Source organism: Saccostrea echinata, unplaced genomic scaffold (assembly GCF_033153115.1).
Source record: "Saccostrea echinata isolate AGI-Se365-2 ecotype Australia unplaced genomic scaffold, CSIRO_AGI_Sech_v1 ptg000006l, whole genome shotgun sequence".
Taxonomy (NCBI): Eukaryota; Metazoa; Mollusca; class Bivalvia; order Ostreida; family Ostreidae; genus Saccostrea; species Saccostrea echinata.
In genome coordinates this window covers 9,995,603-10,022,125 of record NW_026889755.1, presented here as the reverse complement: position 1 = coordinate 10,022,125, position 26,523 = coordinate 9,995,603, and the positions used below count along the sequence as shown (strand labels likewise).

Genomic DNA, 26,523 nt, shown 5'->3' with positions numbered 1-26,523 from the left:
GGAATCCAACCGAGGAGCTGAAACAAAAACACGATCTGTTATGAAGCATAATAAATTACCAGAATTTACCTTTGGCAAATTAGATCAACTGCTGAGAACAAGACCAAATGCAACAACATTAACCAACGAAAGTTTTTTAATGTAAAGTTCTAATAAGACAAGAGAAAATCTTTGTGGACATGATCAAGAAGAGAAGGACAGGTTACTCAGTGAATCACGAAAAGAAGGAATCAAGATACGCCGTTTGTTCAAAGAAAGATACAGGAGCAGATAGAATTAAGAAAGTTGAGACATTTATAAGTGATATATGCTATAATGGATCATTTCAAAGTTTAAATCAGCTCAATTAAGGATTAGAGAGACTGGACAAAGAAAGTGAGACGAGAAAAGCTTTGTAATCTCAATTAAAATTTCCTAATAATGTTCTTTATCAGAAGCATGCGGATAAAAAAATTTTCAATTTAAGTATTTGGATAGAATCAGGTAAATACAAAAACTTTCCATTAGATACCATCAAAAAATGTATTGACACTGATTCAGGCAATTTTTACTGTTCCAACTATACGAAGGTTGTGTCATATCTCTTATTCCAGGGTTTCCGCAATGGTATAATGTAAAATATGAGGATGATTCAGCAGTCTATGCATACAATCTTGCTGCTGATTATAAGAAGGATATCTGAAGATTATTGTTTCAGCAGAATAAGGAGGAGTTGGTTCTATTAGATATGACTTTTGCAGTTGTAAATATTTGTATATAATTTGTCAATAAGTATCTCTGAGTTTTTAGACACGGTGCTAGGACAACATACTTAAGTGCGCTTTCATCCTAAGGTAGTAAAGATACTAATTGGTAATGGACACTACTACCGTTTACTAATTATCTACTACATGCTGAGAGGGTCAGAAATAGACACTAATGTGTACTTCTAATTAATCGGACATGCAAGAATGTGCTGACCACTCTACTGACCATTATCTGGTGATGATTTGATACCTCCTACGCATCTAGTGGGCTGGACATAGATCACACATGGTCCTCTCCTATATGGAGATGACAATAATATGCTAATTAAAACCACCCTAAGAACGCTTTGGTGGGAGGAACAGTGAAGATGAACTAAATATTCATTAAGATGTGATCTGATTCCTGTTTCCAAATATGTGACACTCGTCCAGTACCATTCAGTATAAAACCTGGTGCGCGCTTGGTATCAGCAGCCTTTTAACATCCTTCGCTCCGAGACCTTTAGAGAACGCTTGTTGTTTAGAGAAACTTTAGGTGCCTTTTGACTTTGATCTAAACCTTTGTTTGTTTGCTAACCATTTTGGATTGTAATAATATAGCAGTTATTTAAACTTTACCAGTCTTCTTAATCACGAGTAGTGTCATATGTGATTAATTGGTGCTGTGACCAGGATTACGTATTCTTACGTAACACGAACGGGAAATCACATCAACGCTTAAAAGGACAAAGACTACTGTAAGTAACTGTTTTGTTATATTTTGATAAATTCATGATGGACTCCCAAGACATGGGCAATGCTTTTGATCTAAGTAGTGCATTCACGAGTTTGTCGTCAATTCTTGAGAACAAATTTGATGAATTAGGTTCATCAGTAAAGGGATTATCTTCAACACTGGGTACTAATGGCATCTCTAATGTAATCACACCATATGAGGGGGATCCATTAAAATTCAAAGATTGGATAAAACCTGTTGAAACGTATGCATTCATGAATCACTTGCAAGATGATAAAGTGCAAATTGTCGCTTTTGGTTCCAGTCGTGGGGCGGTTTCTGATTTTATACAGAGCAAAATACCTAATAGCCCAGGGGGACCTGGAATGCATTAGAGGGCGAATTATCTTCTCGATTCGCCAAGGTGATGGATCCGCAACATGCGTTTATATTGTTGCGAAAAGTTGTCCAGAAACCAGAAGAAAACGTTCAAATTTATGCTGATCGTTTGCTTTCGTTGGCAGAAGATGCCTACAAAGGTCTTGATGGAGAACCGTCTGTAGAACGACAGCTTGTGGGATTCTTCATCGATGGTCTATACTCAGATAGACTAAAATTCAAGGTCATGCGAGAGAATCCTGCAAACGGCCATAAATTCTGCCATTGCTGAGCAGAATTTATACAAAAGATTCGAACTCAGGTCAGGTAGACAAGCCCATGTACCCATGGAAGTCGATCATTGTAGAACACGTCGCCCTAAACCAAAACCACCAAACAGAAAAAAGTATTTATTCTGTAAATCAAACAAAAAGTCTTAAAGACATAGAGTGTTGGAATTGTGGAAAGAAGAGTCACCTAAAAAGAAATTGTAAAATCGAAACGTACAGTTAAACAATTAAACTTCTTTCAAAATGAGACCGTTGGGAGGGGTAAACAATTGTGTGAATAAAAGAATCAAAAATCAAACATTCCAAGATTCAAAATTAATATCGCGGGAAATCCAAATTCTTGCATTATTAAAATTAACACGCAAAAATTCCGAGCACTTATCCATACAGGTGCCGAAGTTTCATCGATTCATTCAAAAGTATTCAGGTCTCTTCAAAACATTCCACAATTATCAAAAGAGAGAGTCAATTTACAATCAGTAAATGGTGAAAATTTAAACATCAAAGGGAAGGCAAATGTCAGTTTTCAGTTGGGAGGCATGACTTTGTACCATCCATTTTATGTTATTGAAAATATGAATAGAAATGTCATATTGGGACGTGATTGGTTGATCAAAAATGGTGCACGACTATATTACGATTTAGGGACATTCAGAATTAGTGAAACATACATTCCGTTTGAAAAAAGATATTCATATATCAGCAGTGATAAGAGCAGTAAAAAAGTCAATAATCAAGCCACAAACGGCGCATGTTTGTTTGGGAAAACTAAAATTCAATTTTGTTGTTGAAGATGGTTTAGTTGAAATTTCATCAATTGAAAATGGTTTTGTAGGAAGCAAACCAGGACTATGATAGGAGACTCTATAACAAAAATTAAAACAATAGAGTACCAATTCTTGTTGTAAACAACACCAATAAAATAATTAAGATTAAACGAGGATGTCCACTTGGTCGAGCAGGTAATGTAAACAAAACATCGGTGGCCTCGTAAATGAAATTCAAACAACAAATGAAACTGGCAGTAAAATAAATAAAAATCAAATTGACGTTCCAAATGTTCACAAAGATAAAATTTCAAAATTAATTTTTGCTAACGAAGAACTTTTGCTGAACGCGAATCTGATTTAGGTCAGACGGACACGGTGAAAATGAAAATTGACACGGGAAATCATCAACCCATAAAAAATTGCGACCATATAGAGTTCCTCTAAACAAGCACTAAATTGTTGATGAAGATGAAATGTTAGAAGCAAATGTAATTCGAAGATCTAAATCACCATGGAGTTTTCCAATAGTTGTTGTTGATAAACAAGATGGGTCTAAAAGGTTTTGTGTTGACTTCAGACAGTTGAATAAAATAACGAAAATCAATTCATATCCATTGCACTAATTGATGATATTCTGGCTACTTCAGGAAACCCAAAATACTTAAGTTTAGATTTGAAATCTGGATATTGGCAAGTTTCAATGGATGAGTCAGGTAAGGAGAAAACAGCATTTACCCGATGTTCTAATTTATTCAACTTCTCTTGAAGATCATTTCAGACATATTCAAAATGTTTTTGACAGGCTTAGACAGCATGGTTTAAAACTGAAATTGAAAAAATGTAGTTTTCTGAAACAAGAGACAAAATATTTGGGTTTTGTTATCAATGGAATTGGAATTAAACCAGATGAAGACAAAGTTAAAGCTATTTGGCATGTTCCAACTCCAAACTGTGTCAAAGATATCAGAAGTTTCATTGGAATGTGTAGTTATTATAAACGATTTATTCCAAATTTCTCAGAAATTGCAGCACCTCTCATTGATGTAACAAAAAAGTATGCAAAATTTAAATGGAATGAAGCATGCCAAAGGGGGTTTGAATATTTAAAAGAAAGCCTAACTGTTGTGCCTCTGTTAGCTTACCAAGATTTAAATGAAGAGTACATTTTGTACACTGACGCGTCGGATAAAGCAATAGGTGCTTGTTAAGTACAAAGATCAGATAATGATAATGAAATTATTCCTTGTGTTAGGAATGAAAAACCAATTTATTATCTATCAAACAAGCTAAGTGATACTCAAACGCCAATTAAAAAAGAAGCATATGCAATATATTATGCTCTACAGAAATTAGATCACTATTTACATAGTGCTAAATTTGTAATCAGAACGGATCACAAACCGCTAAAGTCTCTATTTGAGGCTCCAATGAAAAACAGAAAAAAATACAACTTTGGGCTCTAAGCATAACAGGATACAATTTTAAGATTGAATATATTGCCGGAACAGAAAACACTTGCGCGGATCTACTATCAAGATTACCTGAAAACGCTGATATCAATGAAAAAGAAATGGACGATTTTGAAGATCCAGATGAAAATGATAAAACGTATGAAATAATAAATTTTCTACATTCAGATTCATTTGACCCAAAACGGTATGCAAGTTGTGAACTTGAACCACCAGATTTTCCGTTTAAACGTGACCTTGAGTTGTCAAAAGAAAAAAAATGTAGATATGATCTTAGAACAAAGTAAAGATCCTGAAATTCTAAAGCTTAAAAATAACATCTTACAGGGTAAAGCTGATAGAGCAACACAAAGTAAATATCTACTAATTGATGATATTGTGTATTTCTTCTCAAATGCAGACCACGACCCAGTTGTAAGATTATTTGTCCCTCAGCATTTTAGGGATGGGGTAATTAATCAGTACCATGATGACACTGGGCATATGGGAATAGACAAAACATTTGACTCAATCAGACAGAAATACTATTGGCCTAATTTGTATCAAGAAATCTACAGCTATGTAACTAAGTGTGTTACTTGTTCAATGAGGTCCTTGAAAAATTTGAAACCACCACTTCAAGAAACAGATATACCTCAATATCCATTTGCTAAGATTGGATTAGATTTATCTGGTCCATACCCTAGGTCCTTATCGGAGAATAAATACATGTGGGGTTCGTAGATCTGTTTAGTGGGTGGCCAGAGGCATTTGCTATGCCAGATTAAAAAGCTGAGACGATTGCTCATTTGATAATCGAAGAAATCTTTCCTAGATATGGGCGATCTTACAAATTGTCACAGACAATGGAACAGAAAATGAGAATAGGATTGTGAAAGAGACTTTGAAAGAACTTAACATCTCACACGTTACTACATCTTACTACCATTCACATAGGATTCCTGAAGAGAATGGTGGACGAGCTGGATGCTGCAGAAAAAAGACCTCTGATTCAAGACATTTAGCAGTTTCAGCGATGGCGTTTCACCACCCCTAGTCAAATTTCAAAAAGCTAAAAACCTTCCTCAAAAAAGAAGAAGAACAAAACAGAAGAAGAAGCCTCGTTAGAAGCACGACAGATAACGTATTCCCTACCAAAATAAATTTGAAAATATATCGTTAATAATTGAAAAAACTAATAAATTCCTTGAAGAAGAAGGAATTACCCCTCCTCCCTCCGTAAGAGAAAGAAGTCGAATCTACGACGCAGTCGGGTTGCTGTCTAGATAACTGGGACAGCACTCTGACAAATACGCCATTGACCTAGCCTTGTGTATATCAGGCAAGTCAATAGTTCATGGAAATGCCAAACTTTACGCCGATTTCAGTTCTGATTCTGACTCGGATGACCATGATTGGGAATCGGTTGAGAGTCTGCCGATACATAGACTTCTAGCCGACGTCGAGGAGGAAGACCTTGATATTGACCCCAATTGTGAAAAATTTATGGACAATGTTAAATAAATATAACTTGATTATTTTTCCTTTTCAGAAATAAATCCTCAAATAAATCGTTCTACAATAAAAACTTAAAACTCATGTACCAAAACTGGAAAATCCTTTCAAATTAAAAGAATTGTGTGAATTGCGTCTCTATGGAAGAATAAAATGGAATTCTACTAATCAAGACTGATTGTATGAAAAATATCTAAAACCTCTATTCGATCCTGTGGTCACAATCGTTTTATGACAATTATAACAGAAAAGCAATCTCTCAATGCTGTAATACAAATTCTGAGTGATAACTGAGTATTTTACACAAATATAAAGTAGATGTGACAGTGATTAAGAAAAATCATCTGACAGATTTTGGTAGGTAAGCTGGAGGACACAATGTGAACAATGAAGGTTATTTAATTTATGTAGACAGTGAGTATAACATCAACAAACTGTCTACAGATACAGAGTAAAGACTACATTAATAGAGTACACAGCACCATGGAGACCATCGCGTGTCTACAGCTTCTCGTATATGTGTATACTCTTTTTTATATTAAATCTTTATTCTTAATATTTGATTACTCTTTTGAAATATTTATGTGTGGTCTGTGTATCTATATCATCCAGGCAGGTCAGCAGAAACACCGAAAAGATTTACTGTCATGGACAAAAGATGTCAGCCAATACTGGTACACAGCTAGCATTTCAAACACCTAGGAGGAGTTTATTGTAAGTTTCCAAGTGCAAACAAGAGACCCACATGCCTTACCATACACACAAAGTACAAAGGATCCACTGAACTATGAAATAAAACAAAATTAACTTAGAGATGAAGATATGTTACCTCAAAGAAGGAGAAATAAGATAATTAGGGATCAACAAAATAGCAAGTCTAGTACATAAAGGAACCTATTTATTACTAGTACTTATGCACATTAAACAGACTAAACACTCATTAGCCTACCTTCATCGTTAAAAAATATATAATGTACAAACATAAGGTATTTTTGTTTCATTATTTTATCTATCATTTACATGTCTACATGTATAAAACTGTAAATTAAAATGCTTTTTGTATTATACATGAAAAAAATTCTTTCACTCAATTACATTATTTACAGTAATTAAATATTAGGTGAATAACAAACTAAGAAGAATAACTTTCAGTACAAAATATAATTCCCTAATATGTCAATAGAGCCATGTCCTGCACCGGAACACTTGACCCAGTGGTCCGAAATTTCACAAATCTGTATAAAACAATTCTGTACTCTGTTTGCCTCATAGATACCCAGGAGAAAAAAAAAGTTCTTATTTAAACATTTTTTGCATTTTAACTATACGATCAATAAAGCCCCACCCTAACACAAATGCCTTAAAGTTCGGATAATCTTTTTTATAATCCTTTCCATTCCAATTATAGGTTAAGCAAATTACGTCATACATACATTTTTTTTGTTCAAATTGGTATCTTTTCTTTCTTGTCAAATCCTCCGTGTATATTCTATCCAATGATTCTTAGTGCAGTTTGACTATCCTAATACCTCTACCATCACCTTTCACCTTTTCTGTCCCTATTGTTTTAGGATCACCCGAGGTAACATTTACTCTGAAGAACAGCATCAAGGTATAATTTCCCTCAATATACATTTTATCCTTTACTAGTGAGGCTCTCCTTTGATCTTCATTTTCTCCTTCTTTGATCCTAGCCTTCTTGTATATAGGATACAGACTCGTTCTGCGTTCTTGGATTTCTTTCGGGAATTGATGACCAAACGAAATGTTTCTCTGTCTTTTAAGTCTATAGGCATTTTTGGAATCCGTTTCCGCTGGGGATATCTAGTACATTTTGTTTTTTTAATATATATGTTACAGAACAAGTTCCCAGCAGTGTCATTTTTAGCAAGTTACCAAGAAAGAGAGTGAACAAGCATGGATTGATAATTTGCTATTTTGTCATTTCTGCTGTCCTTAGTTTATTGTGCATGATAATGGTCTGAGAAATGAAAGTGAACATTAAGTTGATTTGTATGAGAAACTGGGGAGTTGGAGATTGGCATGACCATGCTCTGAGAAGATGTAAAAAGAGATGGAGAGTCAATGAGAGTGGATGTGTTTTACAATTGTAGACTTTGTTTATTGTTATAACTATATTGTGTGCGTTGTAAATATGATCTGATAAAAATGATGAAAATCGCTCTACTTTTAAGGATTTCAATGCATAGATTACAAAAAAAAATTTGAACATATCGCACGAGCAAAGAGAGAAAATGTTAACCCTAACCGCGTTTTTTTTTTTCGTAATCAAGCAGGAGATCATAAGGAATATTTAGACATCGATATTAACGATGGTTACCGCTCTGTTTGTGACGCTCTACATGGAATGTTTATTCACTGTAGCCGATGCTACTTTAATCAAGCTGTAAAAATCCTGACTGTAGAATCTTTTTCATATTAAATTCAGCTTATTTGAAAACAAGAGAATTTGTTTGGAACCAAAAAAGATATTTATGTCTTAGATGTATCTACGCAAAGACCTGTATTTTAACAAAGATATTTGCTAGTAGTAGTCATAATTAATATGCACGTCATTAGTCATTGCTCCATTACCTTTTCTTTATAAATAAGTTCTGTTGAGAATTTTAATGGAGGCAAATCTAAACCCATTTGATGTGCTACTGCTAGTATGAGAGATTCACGTTTTTATATCGTTGTTTTTTTTATTACCGTCATTTATTATGAATATAAATACACCACCATGTTACCCAGCCGCGGAGACTGTAGCAATCAATGTCATACATGTAGTATAATGTCAACTCAATATTTTTGTAAACTAAGGAAAAAAATTGAAGGAAATTGCTGGTATTATTACCTTAATTACTGTATAAAAATAATAAATGTAATAATGTAATAACTATATTTGTATTGTATCTATTTGTTTGTATGTATGTAGCATAATGCAAGTGCGTTAATGCATCTTGTATTAAAAATAATAATTGTACAGATAATAGGGGATCATTCCAAATATGTGCCACATTATAAAAAATTTTAAACCCAGAGATAAATTTTGGGGTCGTAATCAGGTGCTACACTGTTAAGTTCTGTAAATGTGTCCTACTGTTCAGACGTATGATCTTACTTTTACAGACTTCAAACACTCCTGTGATATAGCAGGAGTATGTAAGAAAATAAATGAATTAACAATTTTCATTTTATTAACATAAACCATAAAATACAAAGTAGCCAGTTGCATAACAAAACCAAGGTGAAAACAGTCAGTGGATGCATATGGAAATCATAAATAATTCCCATTAACACCATCCGATACAATTATTTTAAACACATCTCTGCTCGGAAATTATTATTTATTGCTTTTAAGAATTCGTATAAAAAACAAAAATACATAGAACAATTCTTTTTTTATTGTTACTTGCGATATTAAAAAAACACACACATTTTGAAATGAATAAACAATAGGATAAAAAGAAAAAAAAAATTCTGAGATTCGGTTTTCACATCAAGGAAGATCAGAACTAGCAGAATAAGAAAAATTTGTATTTAAAAATGCAGTAAAAATATACAGTATGTCATAAATTGTTCAAACGCATTTAAACAAGAATAAAGACAGTTTATATTTAAAGTATCACAATAGAGATATGTTTTTATCAACATTAATAATAATAATTTAACTTAAAATCATACAGAGATATCTCTTGATTACACGTAGACATTACAGAATCAGTTTACTTGGAACAACAGGAACGTGAACAGCATTGTTCACTGAAGTCCTGATCGTAACCCATCGGAACCTCTGTAGATTTTCCCGTGGCGTCATCATATTTCCTGCACGAGGAAAAGGGCGGGGAATAAAGGTGTAAAGTGACAGCGCCGTTCACGTGACTTTTGTTACCAACTCGGTGAAGTCCGTCTGCGTCTATATTAATAGATGATATATCGTTTTAAAATTTTATAAATAAAAATAAGCCCATACATATAAGTAAGACCTATTCAACACGGAAAATGTTTATGCTGACATCACACAATATAACAATAATTCAAAATGTAAGAAAATGACATTATTTGCGATTTAAGGCTGTATAAATTAAACCCCCAAAAAAACTCAATAAACAGCTTAACTATACTGCTTATAATGTCGTCGGTGAATTGTATAGAACTGCCAAGGAATAAAGCAATAATAAGGAATGGGGAATCAAGATGGCGGCAATGACAATATCGACTATAACGAACTGAAATTTTGTTTAAAATAAGTCTCTTTGTCATTCCTTTCAATTTCTTTAAATGAAATTTCTTTTGTACATAAGTATGGATTACAAAGTGCCCGTCAATATAGTTTTTTGCCTATTTTGCCAAAATATTCCTCGACGTTTAAACGTTTTAATATAAAAATACAAATGTATACAATTTATACACATACCAGTGATATGAGCCACATCATTAAGTTTGTATACCCTGTCTTCTATCTTCTCCATTTTGCATACACAACAGCTTTCACATGACGTCATATCCGGATTTTTATACAACTCCTCGAACACTTCTCCCTTCAGAGTCTTCATGAAGCAATGAGAGTTAGGATGATTATGTATAGGGCTTTCCTGGCCGGTATTCCAACACAGTATCATCAGATTATAATGTCCATTTCCTTTGTCCAGTAGAGTTCTCGTATATCTGCACAGTAAAGATTACATAAGACGAGGCATTTTGATCACCACATTTTTAAATATATACATATATTTATTTCTTTTCTAATTTGTTAAAACAGTTAAATCAAGCCCCCGGAATGTCTTTCTCATTTTGCGATAATACAAAAGTAACGATTTGTTATACAATATATTAATCATTTGACAAAAAGCAATCAGGATATTTTGATAAATAAAATAAATATTTATTATATTTAGGCTTATACGGATCTTTACACCTGTACAAAATATCAATTGTAATATATAAAAAAGGTCAATTAACAATAACCTATTTAAAAAACATAGTTACACCCTACCATAGGATTTAAAGACTGTAGCTCTACTGGTTTGTTCTCATAACAAATGAGGAGAAAAGTAGCACTTGGACTTTAAACTTTGCAAACAGCATTAAATAGAATAATGATCCTTGGTTTAGTCTCTTTTCGTGGCAAGATTTATTGCAATCAGACCAAAACTGTAGGAGGAGTAGCCTTTTAAAGGAATGTTACAGAAAATTCGATTTTTAGTAACCATGGCAACATCGTTCATCAAAATCAAAAACCGATAAACAAAACTATGAAACTTAATGTAATCTACTTGTGTGCCACGTTATATTGAAATCATACCAAAACTGTAGGAGGAGTAGCGTTTTGAAAACTTGTTTACAGACGGACGGACAAACAGACAGACATACGGGCGGACGACGGACACCCTACTATCGCATAAGAGCTTCTGGTCTCTGACCAGTAGAGCTAAAAATGATCGAAAGAAAAATTCATAAATGCAATTAATTGTTGTGCATATAAGAAATACACATTTGATACTATATATTGTTTTAAGATACACTTAAATTTCTAAACCATTTATAAAAATATAAATAAAAAAGAACAATGGACATAACGCAGTTTTAATGATATATTTACTTTTTAAATAAGTTCTCCGAATTCTTTTAAGACTAGGTTTTAGACTCATCAAATGCATATTTTAAACTATAAGTGTTAGTAAAATTTTTCTGATTTTTATCATATTATAAAAATCAAAATAAAAAAGAACAATGGACATAACGCAGTTTTAATGATATATTTACTTTTTCAATAAGTTCTCCGACTAGGTTTTAGACTCATCAAATGCGTATTTTAAACTATAAGTGTTAGTGAAAATTTTGAGATTTTTATCATATTGATGAAAAAAAAGTGCTTTTTCCAAATATATATATATATAATGTTTTGTTTCTTTTATATTTAAGGAATGTTTTTTGTAAAAAAAAAAAATAATATCAAAAGACTAAAAAATTCTGATCTTACTTTTTATCACTCCACGTCTCCTTGTCTTCCCAGTCTTTGCTCTGACTTTTATACCGACACATCATTTCTTTAACCTTCTCTACCGATTCCTCATCCAATCCGTGCGCTAGCAACGTTCTCAAACTGGATTGTAGATCTGTCAAATTGAACTGATCCATTATTTTGTAAACAGTGTAAGAGTAGAAAGATTATCGAGCTAATATCAGATCTGTATACAACACAAAAAAAATATTAAGCTACAGACTGGTTACTTCCTCTCTTATATAGGGTACTAAGAAGCAAGGATTTTTTTTTTCTTGCATGTGTTTATTAATAGCGTTCGGACTTCTTGGAATTCTCTACATAAGCACACTAATACTTTCGTTTCTCAGTTTCCTTACGCTGGGTTTTTTATGTTATGGTTTCTGTATAAATTATTTTTGACATGACGGATATGAATAAATAACAAACAATACTATGACCATGTGTTGTAATTAATATTTCGACTTCGAAGCAAAGGAGATACAAGATATTTTAATATGTTTATTTTGCTTCAATAGCATCTTTTAAAACCGTTTCCATTGAAATGTTTAAACAAGAAAAAAAAAATTTTTTTCAATAAATTCAGTCATAGAAAATATTTAGATGAAAAAAAAAGGAAAGTTTTCAATTAATGAATATTAGGTGTATAATTATGTCCTTATGCTATTAAATTTATCCTTCTCAATTTATAACCGTTAAAGCTACATAAAAATAATTTTAAAATTGAAGCATTTAAAAAAAAAAAATTAATAATTACAATTAAAAGCCCCCCCCCCCTCCCCCCCCCCCCCGTAAATTATTTACGTCTTAGTTAAATGTCTGAATCACAGTTTAGACCTGTGGTATTTTTCGGTTGAATCAATAACCTGGGCACTAAATGTATCAAATGACCGAGTTCACTGGATCGTACACCTATTTAAAAGCTCATTGAAATGAAATGTTGACAACGCTACCGTACATGATTAGGAGCGTAACAGTGAACAATAAATCTGTATATGTTTGTTTTCTTCACAGAAAACGCACAGCAATAATAAGCAAACGATTCTGGGAATTGTATATATATATATTGCTGGAACTTACAAAACCTATATGAGAAACGTACTTTCGTTTTCGGTTTTCGTCTACTGGCATACGGAATACCGATTACATGTTTTATACAGGTTAAATACGAATTGTTTTATGTAATTATTTCGGTAGTTAATGAAATGTTGTATCGACTTTAGCATTCAGAAATACTGAATAATATATTCATTACCAAGATTTAAATCGTTTCAAATAGACGGTATTGGGCTTAAAGCTTTTCATATTTATTTCTAGCCACCGTGTAAACCTATAGGGTTTGAGACAATTATTTTAATCAGAAAATCAACATATTAAACTATTTACAATGTACTTAAGATAGAGTGCATTGACCTATAATCCAATCGGGATATGAAAGTGTAAGACTTTTCCGTAAGAATAAACAAACCTGGTAATCGGATTAAGGACAATGTAATCTACCAGGATGCAGGACAGACGATACGTTCCTCAATAATATATAATTTTTTCTAAGATTCTGTCATTGAAGTATTGCTACTTTAACATGTTTACTCGCAAAAAAATGAGGTACTTTACCAAGCATTTGTGCAAGATACCAGAGGATGTTTTTCCTATAAAATCCTTTTGGAAAAAACTTAATTAGCCAATAACACATTTTTTGGTGTTTCATTTCTTTAAAGACAATTAGAAACCAGTTTAGAAATCAAAAGGTAATTAAAATTTTGAATATTTTCCTCATAATTCGAAGGTATACAAAACAGATATTTGAGGAACGTATCGTCTGACCTTAACATTATATTAACTTTTGCACAATACAAGGACGTTAGACTGAAGCTTATTAAAGTTTATGTTTCAATTACAATTTATTTTATAAAATTCCAGGATTTTGTCCAAATTTATTGTATAACTTGTTTACTTGAATCTGATTTGTTTGTTTCATATGTAAATGAATATTATGCATTGTACATTATAAAATACGATCTACGGCGTACTTCAGGAGACGCTATACGATCAGCTGTACGACTCACAACTTTCAGTAAATAAACTCTTTGCAAACATTTTGGTTTCATTGGCTTACAACCGTTCATGCAATTTTTTCCTCTTAGCTTGACCATTTCACTCCCATCATAGTCAACCTGATAATAATTAAAGACCGGGCTAAATTCCTACTATGTCTTACATTGAATATTCTACATAAAATATAAAAGAATTTTTGTAGCACGTTTAGGTTTAATACAATTTACTGATGCATATATATTAACGGCTCTTAAATTTACTTATTAAAATGGTTTAAAGCCTGTCAAAAATGATTTAGATTTAATGTAAAGTATTATAACAAAATGCAAAATGGGTTTCACTTATTACAAAGGAGAAGATTTAATCTCGAACTCATAGGCAAAAGTATATTATATGGACATGTTTAACTCGTATGGTATTTTTCTTCTTATTAAAACATCAAAAATAATATTTTTTATTTCATGCATAGAGACACTGCGTAGTAGCAGCTTTTCTTCATATTCTATAAAACTTATAAGATTAGTGTGATTAAAATATAACTGCATTAAGAAGAAAAAGCATATTTATTTTTTTTTTTCGATTTTATGTTTAATTTTGTTATGTCCGATCAAGTACTTTTTGTCATCTCCCTATAAGCTGGTGGTCTTGCAAATGACCTGATGATGACATGTTTTCTAAATATAAAGATGTAAACAAAATTGAGCGTGCTGTTTTACTATTACAAAATGGCCCATCTTAAAGTAAAACTACTCAGGGTTCATTAAGGGTAATAGAATTAGGATCACTTGGGTGGTGGTCTTCAAAATACACATAAACATTGTATCTACGATGATCAGCGCGCGGGGATCAAAACATCCAGGATGTATCAGCCAAGGCGTGGATCCAAGATTTACGGACGAAAGAAAACAGTGAAAACATTCACGTTAAATGCATATATACAATGGCAATAACTTAACTTTTATGTGTACGTAATAGTCAAACGATAATTACTGCCGTATATATTTAAAATAAAACAGAACTTATTAAAAAAAATAAATTTCGAAGAAAAAGAAATTTTACCTAAAAGCACAATTTAAGCAAAAACATAAATGTCTCTGATTTAAGTAACTCAGTGCTGCAGGCATTGGAATAAATATCATAAAGAATCATTACGAGTATTTTCTCGGATGTCTGCACTATTCTTTTTTTTTAATTTAAATGTATTCATGCAGAAAAGTTTTAGGAAAAACACAATTTTCTTTACCTAGCTCAGATTTCGTAAGGATTAATAAATGAAGTAACTTATCATTTTCTTTATACAATTCTAATTTGCGTTTTTTGTTAATTGGATAAAGTAATAAAAAATCACTCCTTGTATTCTTGAAATAAAGCCAAAATTATAAAATGTGTGTCTCATGGAACAGCCTATAAAATCGATGTTGGTAGATTGGGGCTCTTTTCAGTGTGAAAAAACTTAGTTAATGGTAACTTTTCAATTTTATAACCTTTCTATGCATGCTATTTTCCTAGGAGCGTATACATGTACATGTACTAATATTATACATAATATAGCGTTAAAACATGAATCTGCATGGGCAACAGGATCCCATGGTATGATGCAGGAGTGTTTCAAATTTTCTCAGTGGCTCGATGGCCAAGTCACGTCAGAGGATACAATTAAAATAAGGAAAATATTTGGAAATTAATTGAGGTTCGGATTATTCCAAGTTAGCTCTTTTAAACTTTTTTGCTACCGTAGTAGGCCACTAAAAACTAAAGTCCAAAGGAATACTAAGGTTTTATCCATCTTCATATGGAATAATTGTTATCTAATTTTTGTGAATATTTCTCAGTGGTTAGATTTTTTTACAGACATTGTACAAAAAATATTTAAAATGAATAAAGCATATTTACAACAGGTAAAATAATACAGACACGTAGCATCAGGAGGGTCGCCCCTTCCACTTTTTCCCAAAGATTAAAAATATTCATTAAAGGCGCGCCCTTGCCCCATCTTCCATCTTTTGTTCCAGTATGGTATCCCATGGGAATGTATTATAATAAAAAATATGGTTGTTGGAAAAGTTGTAATCCCACTTCCAAAAAATGAAAATGTTGAGTTCGAGCTCCTTTTTCCCCTTGTCAAAGATTGTTCAGATAAGTCGTCAATCCCCCCCCCCCCCATATTTTTTTTTAAAGCGATACTACTTCCTGTAATGGCTGAGAAAATAATGTAACATTCTACTGTTTATTCTGTGACATTCATGAAGCCAAAGAGATGACATTTCAGGCTTTCTGGAAAGCCAAACTTGTTTTATTAAGTTATATTAGAAGTCTTTACAATGAACAACTTGTTCTTTTGAAGTTCGAATGTTTCTTTCTTATGTGTTGTACATTGTGTAAAGTTAATCTTTATCTTTTAATCTCTATAAAGTACGCCTTATTAATGATAATAAACCCCTTTTCCACTTCCAGAAATCTGTAGTATGAAGATGACACAATTTAAACACCAAGTCCTAATAAGATAACAACAGTCAATTTAGGGTATCACTTGAAATATGGCTTTATAATTAATATCAAAAAATAATTTTTTTTTTATCGCATTGTTATACATAATAACAAAAACAGAAAATCCTAACTTTAAAATTTCAAACTAAATAAATCAAAACGACAAATTACTAACACACTCTCGTAACAGCAAGAAATATTCAACTCTGATTTAATTTTAGTTCTTTTGTTTGAAACAGAAACTACTGAAAAAGATATGAGTTGTTTGCTTTGTTTCGTTTTGGTAATAAATTTAAAATTAACTGTATTCCTATTATAGTACAATAAAGTGCCCCTCCACAGCATGATACGCCCGTTAAATATTGTTCATTTGTCATAAACAGTTTAGAGTGTAAGAAAATCATGTCAACCTTGATACAAGGATTTCAATGATTTTTCCATTCCATATAATATTTGTTTATACATCTCTTGTGGTGTAGGCATTGATTATAACAAATATTACATTATAGATCCTCATCTTGTTGTGATAGAGCTTGACAAATGCCCATCTGCAGCCCCCCCCCCACCCCAGCTTTCAGATTTGTGAAACATGATGCTCTGAATTAGTTGATATTTTCAAAAAATTAAATAAAATATCATATTAAACAATATCAATGTAGTCTTAACAACTTAATCTATATCAAATTATTATTAAAAATAAAAGGCTGGCCAACAAATGACGCTATAAACTGACAAGCAGTTCTAATTCCCACAGGATACAGATAAGAACTGCTTGATCAGAGATCCTCTAACAGAAATGATCGAGACAGCTATCCTTCCTACCCTGAACTCATTAATTAATCTTTAACTGGATGCATGTCCACTCATTACTCCCAAGGGATGAATGGATCTATACATACTATCTGCTTTGTAGTGCAATAAAAATGCATATTCATGTCACTCTGATATTAAATTTGAAAACAAAGATTTATTTTTTAATTTATTACAAAGATATATAAAAGAAAAAATACTTTGTAATCTTGATGCAACATTTTTAATAAGGTTCCTGCATTACTCTTAGAGTTGTAGGGACTATCTACCATAATTAAAACATTTTTTTTGGAATACTTGATTTTTTTTTAGATTTAATGTCAGACTGGTTTAAAGCTGCAATTCATACGGACAACGGGCATGCCGATTCCAATATCACCCCCCCCCCCCGAGTATAATTAGTTTTAATTATATTATACAATATCAAATTAATTTATTATACAATATCAAATAAGTTTTATTTACGTTTCACCAAATTCATTTTAAAAGTTAGGCTAGCCAACTATTTAATCCAACACGGCTGTTTCTTTTTGCCCAGTTCCCAAGAGATATAGATAACACCTGCTTGATCAGAGATGCTCTACCAGTTAGCTCCTCACACTAAACCCATTAATTTCTCTCTAATTTGACATGCAATTTTCTGTTACCAAATTCTCCTTGACCAGTGCTTGATAATTACACCCATGGGAGAGGTGGAATTTCTCTTGTAACATTACATTTGTTATAGATTGCTGTAAGGTTATATATAAAAAAAAATTAGTATTTTCTTGATTTAACATTTTTTAATAAGGATACTGCAACACTCTTGCATTTCTTGGGATTGTGTAATCAGATAGTAAAAAAACAGTTTTATTTTTAAATTTCACTTAAATTAAAGGTCACAGTGACCTTGAAATAGGTCCCGACACACCTTCTACCTAAGATGCATAAATTCGCCAACTTTGATGGTTTTGTCAAATAGTTTTCTAGTTATGAGCCGGAAAGGATTTTTCCATATTTGGCCATAGCATCTTAATTACATCTTAATTAAGTACAGCTTGCCGTGAAATGTAATCTCACCAACTGCAGAGTTTTAAAATTTTTCTTAAAGTCTTGTTAAAATGGGGTTTTCTTAATGGCAACTGAAAATGGACATACTCATGTGAATACATATATATAAAAACTAAACTATTCAAGCCTCAAATACTTCAACACTTTCTGAAAAAAAAGAGATAATTCTCTGGGAAATAGATACTTTTAGCTGACTATGAAAAAGCCAGAAAAAAAAAATCAAATTAGCAGATGTTACTTCGGACCTTCAAACCAATACAGAAGAGACATCCCATGCAAAGTTGGGGGTGCGTTGGTCCAACATCAGCTTGCTATCTCAGACTGGTATTGCCTGCCTCTATCGTTCGAAAGAGACAGGTGACTACCGCCATCTAAGCCAGGAATTCCTGGCTTGATTAATGCGCCATCCATCGCCGCTGCTCTTCGCCCTGGCATGGGAAATAATCACAGTAAACTGATAAGCCGCGGCTATCTGCTGAGTCAGTGAGTCATCCTAAACCGATGAATGTTTAAAATGTGTCAGTTTCAATTAACAAATGTTGCAGTTTTCTTTTATCCAAGTAATGTATGGTATGTAATGTGATAGGAGCTTCGCAAGCTAATTAAAATACCTTCAGGCGAAGCGAAATGTGTGAGTGAAATTAGGGACCTATAGGCCTATAGTAAGTATATAAGTCCCTGGTGAAATGTTAACACTTGTGTTAAACAAAATCTGAAAAAGGGAATATTTGTATTGTATGTGGAAAGTATTGTGACCGTGTTAGATTGATTGCATCAAAAGCAAAAGCCGAGAACTTGTAATTCTAACTAGTGTCAATACTTTTATGATTTGTTTCAAAACATCCCTCACGGTATAATTTTTTCCAATGCAGCTTTTGTACGCATGTAGAATTTAAGGTAACGATATAACGCCCGATATCTCTGCACTCTGTGATCTGTTTTGGTTTCCCCGACACATTTAAATTTCTACGTAGGCGAGAGTTTTTATCAGCCAATGAGCGCGGCCAGCAGAGGGCTCTTTACATTACTGGTCACCTGTCTGTATATCGCGCATATCAGACAGGCAAGCCAGTCTACTTGCTATCTGGGAAGCTACCTCATGCTGTGTTGTTAACTTGTGCACCGGAACTGATTTTCTTAGGACAGATGGGCAAGAAATGTGTCAGTCGTGTAAATTATATACAATTAACTAGAGCCGAGCTCGTTGCAGAGTAACGAATAGGTCTTCCGTTGGAGCAGTGACCTTCAGTCAAGGTCATGTCATATTCTAAGATGATAAATAATCTTGTAAAGGACCTATCAACTGGCAATGTTCCGCCAGTAGAAAGACAATAAAATAATGTACACTTTCTATTTTGTGACCTTGAACTTGTCCAGATGACCTTGCGTCAAGCCATGACACACTCTGGTTATGACGCAAACCTATCTGTGTTACCGACTTGACAAGTTCACATATGTTCTTTCAGACCACACATCCAGTAAAAGCATCGTTCTTAGTGACCTTGAACTTGAGTCAAGGCCATGATACAGTCTGTATGATACCAGCAATACCCTTCTGAGTGTTTCCGACTTGACAAGTTTACACATATTTTCTTTCATTTCATTTCCATATAGTTGTAATTTATTACGTTTAACTCGCTGGCTTCAAATTTTATTATAAATATGTTTTATGTCCTATTTCGATATTGAAAAACGTCGGCGTCTTTGAGTATGTGTACAATGTGCATTACGTAACCCTATCACATCATGTTTTATAACGCAGACCATACATGAGTATATAGTCAGCGTTATAAAAAGGTAAAAAAAAACCCAAAAAACAAACATTTTATTCATTAAAAATCTCTGCATAATTATCTTTGCCGGTTTCTTACAGAACTAGATCTAAGAGTGTTCCAAGGAACGCATGTGTCGCCTGCTTTTAGCTTCATTAAAGATGTAACTAAGTCTAAAAGTGATCAGCTATTTATTTGCTACGGCATGGCATATAGTTCATGCAAAAAAAAAAAAAAAAAAATCCAGGGGTAGTAAGACTGCGATAGAATCTAACAATCAAATAAAAATACAAATCCTTAATCCCTCAAAGCTAAAATGGATATTAATGAAATTTGAATAAATTTATTGTAAATAATTATTTATAAATTAATTTAGTACGTGATTACAACAATCCTTCAAAAGAGACTTCAGTCTATCATATCCGCAATTGTCAGTCTACACCATCCATTTTGGAATACCAATCCCGTTGTATTTTCATAGTACTTAAATTTCAGTTTTTGTGGTTTCTTTATTTCATACAGTGTCAAAATGCATTGTCATGAGCACATAAACATGTATAAATATTAATTATCAAACCCCTGCCTCTCTAATTTCAAAAGACTTAAGTTAAATTTAAACCTCCACAGTATATTTTGCAAAATAGGTCCAAGGTCAAGTGGACTGTAACGCTGGTATTATTCAAAATGTTTTATGACAAACAGTACACAATCTAAAGAGCATAGACTTACCTCTTTTAAAAATATCAAAAAGAAGTTGTATATCGGCATTATTGGTTATTTTGAAAAGTAGGTCAAAGGTCAAGTTCACGGATATCTAGGTCGGAAGCCATGGTAAAATACAAAAGCCATAGTGTCAAGCTATATGTGCAAATTATCAAATCCATACCTCTTACAGTTCTCGAGATATAAGGTGTGACAGACGGACGGACAGCAAGACAGACAGACAGACGCCAGGCAAATTGATCGTTAAGTGCTGCTCTGCTCTGCAGGCGACACAAAAATGTTTGTTTGATTGTCTGTTTGTTGTTTAACGTCCATTGAGCTGCCAGCATTGCCAGTGGAGGGCTGCAAATTTAGGCCTGTACTCGGCACTTACGGCCTTTAAGCAGTGAGGGATCTTTTTTCATGCCAGAACCTACTGCTACACAGGACCTCGTTTATACGGTCTAACCCGAAGGACCATACTCCACGTTATTTAGTGGAATTGTTTGTTTGTGTGTTGTTTAACGTCCTTCTCGAGATTTTTCACTCATATGGAAACGCCACCACTTGCCGGTGGAGGGCTGCAAATTCAGACCTATACTCGACACTCAAGGCCAATGAGCAGTGAGGGATCTTTTTCGTGCCAGCATCTACTGCTACAGGGGATCTCGGTTTATACGGTCTCATGCAAAGGACCAGTCTCGATCCGCATCCCGCAGAGGGAGTCGAATCTGCGACGTAAAGATTAACTCCCTACTCCGCGACTCTAGAGCAAACGCTCAAACCACTGCGCCACGCGGGCGACGTGGTGGTTTTCGAAACTGCGACTCCAAATCGTAGGGGTAGAAACAATTTTTATAAAGGTAATATCATTATGTACTGACTCAAGCCTGTAGAAAGTAATTTCATTTTTTTCTGGGATGGGGCAGGAACAATCAAAATTTTTTGATATATAAGAATAAAAATGAATGAAAAATTAAAACATAATTGCAGGGGGGGGGGGCACGACCGTATAGCTTTAAGCTATATAGTGACTAAGAAGCTATATAGTGACTAAGAAGGAATAACTTGTCATTTGTCAAAGTCTTTTACCTAAACTCTTCACTTTCAACTGTCAATAACAGATTCTTGTTACAAAGAGAAAAGTATGCATTTATATGTAGTACAGGTATCCATCTCATGTGCATAATCTATTTAATCAATCATTTTATTCTAAAGGGAGAGTGAAACCTCAATCAAAACTTGTCACAAATACTGGACTTTCTGATTAATTATAATATACATGTAAGAACGGATCGTAAATTAGGACTGCAGGTTTCATAAATTCACAGCATGCATCTTCAGCCTTAATTAAAACGTTTTTTCGAAATATTACATTATCTGTAAAGCACTGTGTCTATAAAGCAGTGGCACCAGAAGTTTACAATTTTGATTGACAGGTGAAGCGCCGTGCACGAATTTCATGTAACTATGTACCAATAAGAAATGAAGGGATCTAAAGAAAAGAGTTATTGTGATTGACATTGAAATTAAAACAGAGACAATTAAGAGTAGTTTGGCTGTACTGGCCTTTCTGACATTTGAAGTAAAGTTTTAGAGGAACTCATCATTGAAATGAAGTTGTAAAAGTGTATTATCAATTATTTTTATTTTCATCATTACATGTGTGCTAATATGTTTGTTATATTCAAGTCCATGTATATGTACTCCTTGTACATTTTTTCTTTTGAACCACGCGTGCAGGTGGAATTAAATTATAAAAAGTGAACATAGTTCTTAAATGCATGACATTTACGTTACACAGTTCTGGACATTAGAAATAAATAAGCTTAAAGTGTTGCCGATATTTTATCGCATGCTAAAAAATATGTATAACATAAAACATGTATTTTAAAAAAATCAGCACAATATAGCCTTTCAGATACTCATACATACAAATCAAATTACATATAATATGAAATATTTTATTGAAAATTTACGATCTCTTCTCTGTAAACAGGTAGACATTGAAGGCGAAAAGGGGCTCGAATAGCCGCCAGTTTTTTTTTTTCTTCTTCTTCGGAGAGCTGTACAATTATCTTGGACGACATATCGCGTACAAGAACAGTGTACAAAACAGCAGTGAAAATAAAATAATGAACTCAAAGTTTAATTCTCTTCTCTCAATTATTTTTTGAAATATAATTACCAATCAATATACAAGTTTTTTTTACCAGAGTGTATAAAAAACTACTTTACATCGACTTTTCAAGCGGTACATGAAAGCTTTGATGCATGACCAGGTACATGTAATTGCTTTCAAAGCATGCAAACTCAGACTATCAGGTAGCACAGGTTGCTGGCCTGTCAATCAAACCAGCAGCTATTGTTTTGTATGATTGACGGGCGGTATATTATCGATCTTAAGCTAGGTAGATTTCGTGGGCGTTAATGGAAAATTGGGTGTTTAATAAAAGCACACGTACTTGCCATATGCTGGAGTTACAAAACTTTAGTTGACAGAGTTTTTCACATAGCATGTTCAGAGCTGGTGTAATCATATAGATAGCCATTTTAAAATGAAAATATATGTCAGAATTTTAAGCAATGCGTCTTATTGTTTTCAAATATATCTCTTTTGAATTCTTTGTCTACAAACCTTGTGTGTCAAGTTAGAATTATCTGCAGAATTAACCACACGCAATGAATCTCCGAAATTTAACACACAATAACACATAACTGAGAAATATATCGTTTCTTAAATACATGTACATGTATGCAGTTTTAAGATTAGGATTCATGAAATCGGGGACCTTTATACGCCCTTAATAAAATGTTTTGGATTTAAATTAAATCAAATTAAGATAAGATTAAATGATTTAATTGAATGATCCGATATGATTTAAAAAATAATTTTCCGTAAATCATTGTGTTAAAAGCAAAATGAATATAGAACGACAATGTTTTGTGTTTGAGCAATAATACATGTAGTTGCTACCTCGGCCATCTGCTATCGAGGGAAAGGTTACGCAATTGTAAACAAACACAAAACCCGGGATGTTTGTGAAATGCGGTTAAATGCAGTTAAAGACTGATTTATTTTTTGCTAACTTTTTTAAAATTTAATATAGTGTATGTTTCAACATTAAACGACTAAAAGATGTTTTGTTTACGAACGCAGGTCGCTGGTTCACATGCAATGGATCTCTTGTGATTTCCGCCACAATAATTTAATAAGTATATCACCAACTTGACCAACATAGATAAGATGAGATAATTTGAAGATCCGATATGATTAAAAAACACAGTTATCCGTGCATCGTTGAGTTTGCAAAATAGATTTAGAAAGGCATTGCCTGTTTAGTGTACGGCCACTGATCACTGGATCTAGGTCACGCGTGATCGGTTATGTAATTATAAACAAAAACAAATCCCGAGACGTATTGAAAATGTGTGACTCAATAATTTGGAATGAAGCCACAGAACACGTAAAAATTTATTACAAAGTAATATTAGTATTTATTTTGGATAGGTTTATCATTTATAGCAAGTTTATTTCAGTTATGCGCATAAAGATTTCACCTTCACTTGTCTAATGAAACTAGTTACCTGTATATGGGTCAAGCTTCTAGCTCATATATTAAACAAGACTCGAACAAAATAACAAGTTCATGAGATCAATAATATGTTAAAGAACAACTTTTAAGCGACAGTTATCTCGAAATATTTACTGTTTTTGAGTTATAAAACGAAAACTTTCAAGGACCCCTAGATCCCTAATTTTAGGGACCAGCCCCTTTTTGGTAGTGCCAAATGAAAGACCTTAAAATTGTGCACAACTTTTATTCAACATGTCTTAACAAAATATTTTTAGTTTTAAAGATACATAGGAAAATATGTGTAAATTTTCACGTTTTTAGGCGTTCTAATTTTTGACCCCTATCTAGCGCCATTTTGAACGCAGAAATAAAAAAAACAAAAATAGATGTGCACAACTTCAATGCTTCTATTATTCAAATACAGTAGTATTTCTGCTCCAGCTTTTTTAGTCTCTGAGCCTTTGTCTGGAAACGAAACCCCCGAAATTTTCATTTAAAGGGAGATAACCCAAAAGCGGAAGTGGATTTTTGACATATTTGACAGCATTCTGATAGAGTTTTGTAATGTCTATAAACCCTGCAAATTTGAGCAAAATCCGTTGAGAAATGAGCGAGATATGAAGTCTCAAAGTTGGCGTCTAGAAAGGAGAAGAAAAAAAAAAGAATAATAATCTTAACCATCAGAATCAGTAGAAGGTCTTCCGTTGTGACGAAAGACCTTAATAAAAGCAAAGATTTTACATTAAATTGGATATAATATTTTAAAATTAAAAAGTAAAATAAATGTTGGATGACAAAATAATGTAAGGGTAAATCAAATATATGCTTCAAAGAAGTTGTTATCATGGTTATTGGAGCTGAGGAAACCAGATAGAAAACATCCTAATGTACACACTAATAAATAAAATACTGAAATGAGATATTTCTACAAAACACAACCCCTGTTGACTTCATCACAATACAGCAACCCCTTGCAAAGTGTATTTCTACTCAGTGGCAGAAAGCAGGAGGTGGAGGGGGCAAATTTCAGCATTTGAAAGAAAAAAAATCCGGAAACTTAGAGAACCCCCACTCCCGACCCCCAAGAAATAGAATTTCTAAAAACCTTGCTTCCTGTGGGCCTTGATTATAATTTGTAGCAAACCCACATGAAGAGCGATGGACATCCTGCTTGTCGTTTACACACGCTTGGTAAAGGTGCCTTTAATATATATTATACATAACGTTACACGTACATCCCAGTTTGCGTCCGTGTAGACAAGAGCTTTCACACTTTGTCGCTCCATTGACCATGCTGACCACAGATTGCCGTTATTCTCGCCGCTCCATTGACCACAGATATTGCCGTTACAAATTTTGCAATTCTGTATTTCTCATTTAATTCATTTTTTTCCTCCAAATTATTGGGGCGGCGATCGCCGCCCCTTTGCCGATGCCCTTGTGCTGTATGTTGAAGTGTTGAACATCTCGTCAATATCCAGTAACGGCATGTCATTAATGAGTGTTAATCTTATTAACAGCAGCCAAGTTAGCATTCTGATGGGGAACGATAAGGGATACAAATATTAAAATTTCTTTTTCTGCCTAACAATAAATGTTAGAAATTAAATCAACTGCTGATTTTGTTCCCCGAATAAAGAATTTCGTCCTATAAAGTAGTAATTTTACTGGCATTATAGTTTGTTTTTAAAAATCCGGAAATTACATGTTCGTCCCTATTCCTTTCAAATTTATGAACGTGTTTTAATTTTAATATCGTATAAATGTGTAAATCATATTAATAGTTCATTATTTTCTCGCTTCTAATATAAACAAACGTTACACAAGATCCATTCAATGGTTTTAAGAACCCATCGCATTCAATAAAATATAAAACTTCAACCAAAGAACAAGTAGAATACGTGTTCGTACAATTTAATAATTACGCTGATCTGCCGTATTTTGTCGCTCGTACGAAGAAAACTCGACATATTCACAATGTAGTATCTGTGCGACTGTCCCGTGGTACAACTTACTGTCTGTATTACTTCAGACGACGGGACAGTCGCACGGACCTCTTCTACACGTGGATGCCGAGCTGACAGGACGTGTGAGGGACAGCAGCGGAGCGGGGAGTCGGCCCGGGCCAGAACCTACGGATCTGTATATGTGTTAATAAATATTTGTAAAGAACCTCAAAAGACTTTACTGGCGCCCAACT

General features: G+C 33.4%; 1 protein-coding gene across 1 annotated transcript; it reads right to left on the bottom strand.

Moving 5' to 3' along the window:
• Positions 1 to 9,040: 9,040 nt before the first annotated feature.
• LOC133180514 (cysteine dioxygenase-like) lies at positions 9,041 to 25,735 on the bottom strand. Its single transcript, XM_061315016.1, has 4 exons — positions 25,559 to 25,735; positions 11,849 to 11,984; positions 10,283 to 10,533; positions 9,041 to 9,781 (listed from the first exon to the last, which is right to left on the bottom strand). Exons 1-4 carry the CDS (start codon positions 25,614 to 25,616, stop codon positions 9,591 to 9,593), a joined length of 636 nt encoding a protein of 211 aa, XP_061171000.1. The 5' UTR covers positions 25,617 to 25,735; the 3' UTR covers positions 9,041 to 9,590.
• Positions 25,736 to 26,523: the final 788 nt, after the last annotated feature.

Excerpts from the sequence above, each read along its gene's own strand:
- LOC133180514 (XM_061315016.1), bottom strand. The coding sequence starts at position 25,616 with ATGGTCAATGGAGCGACAAAGTGTGAAAGCTCTTGTCTACACGGACGC. Across the intron at positions 11,985-25,558 it reads ACACGGACGCAAACTGGGAT|ATCTACAATCCAGTTTGAGA; the intron begins GTACGTGTAACG and ends TCAATTTGACAG. Across the intron at positions 9,782-10,282 it reads TGATGTGGCTCATATCACTG|ACGCAGACGGACTTCACCGA; the intron begins GTATGTGTATAA and ends CTATTAATATAG.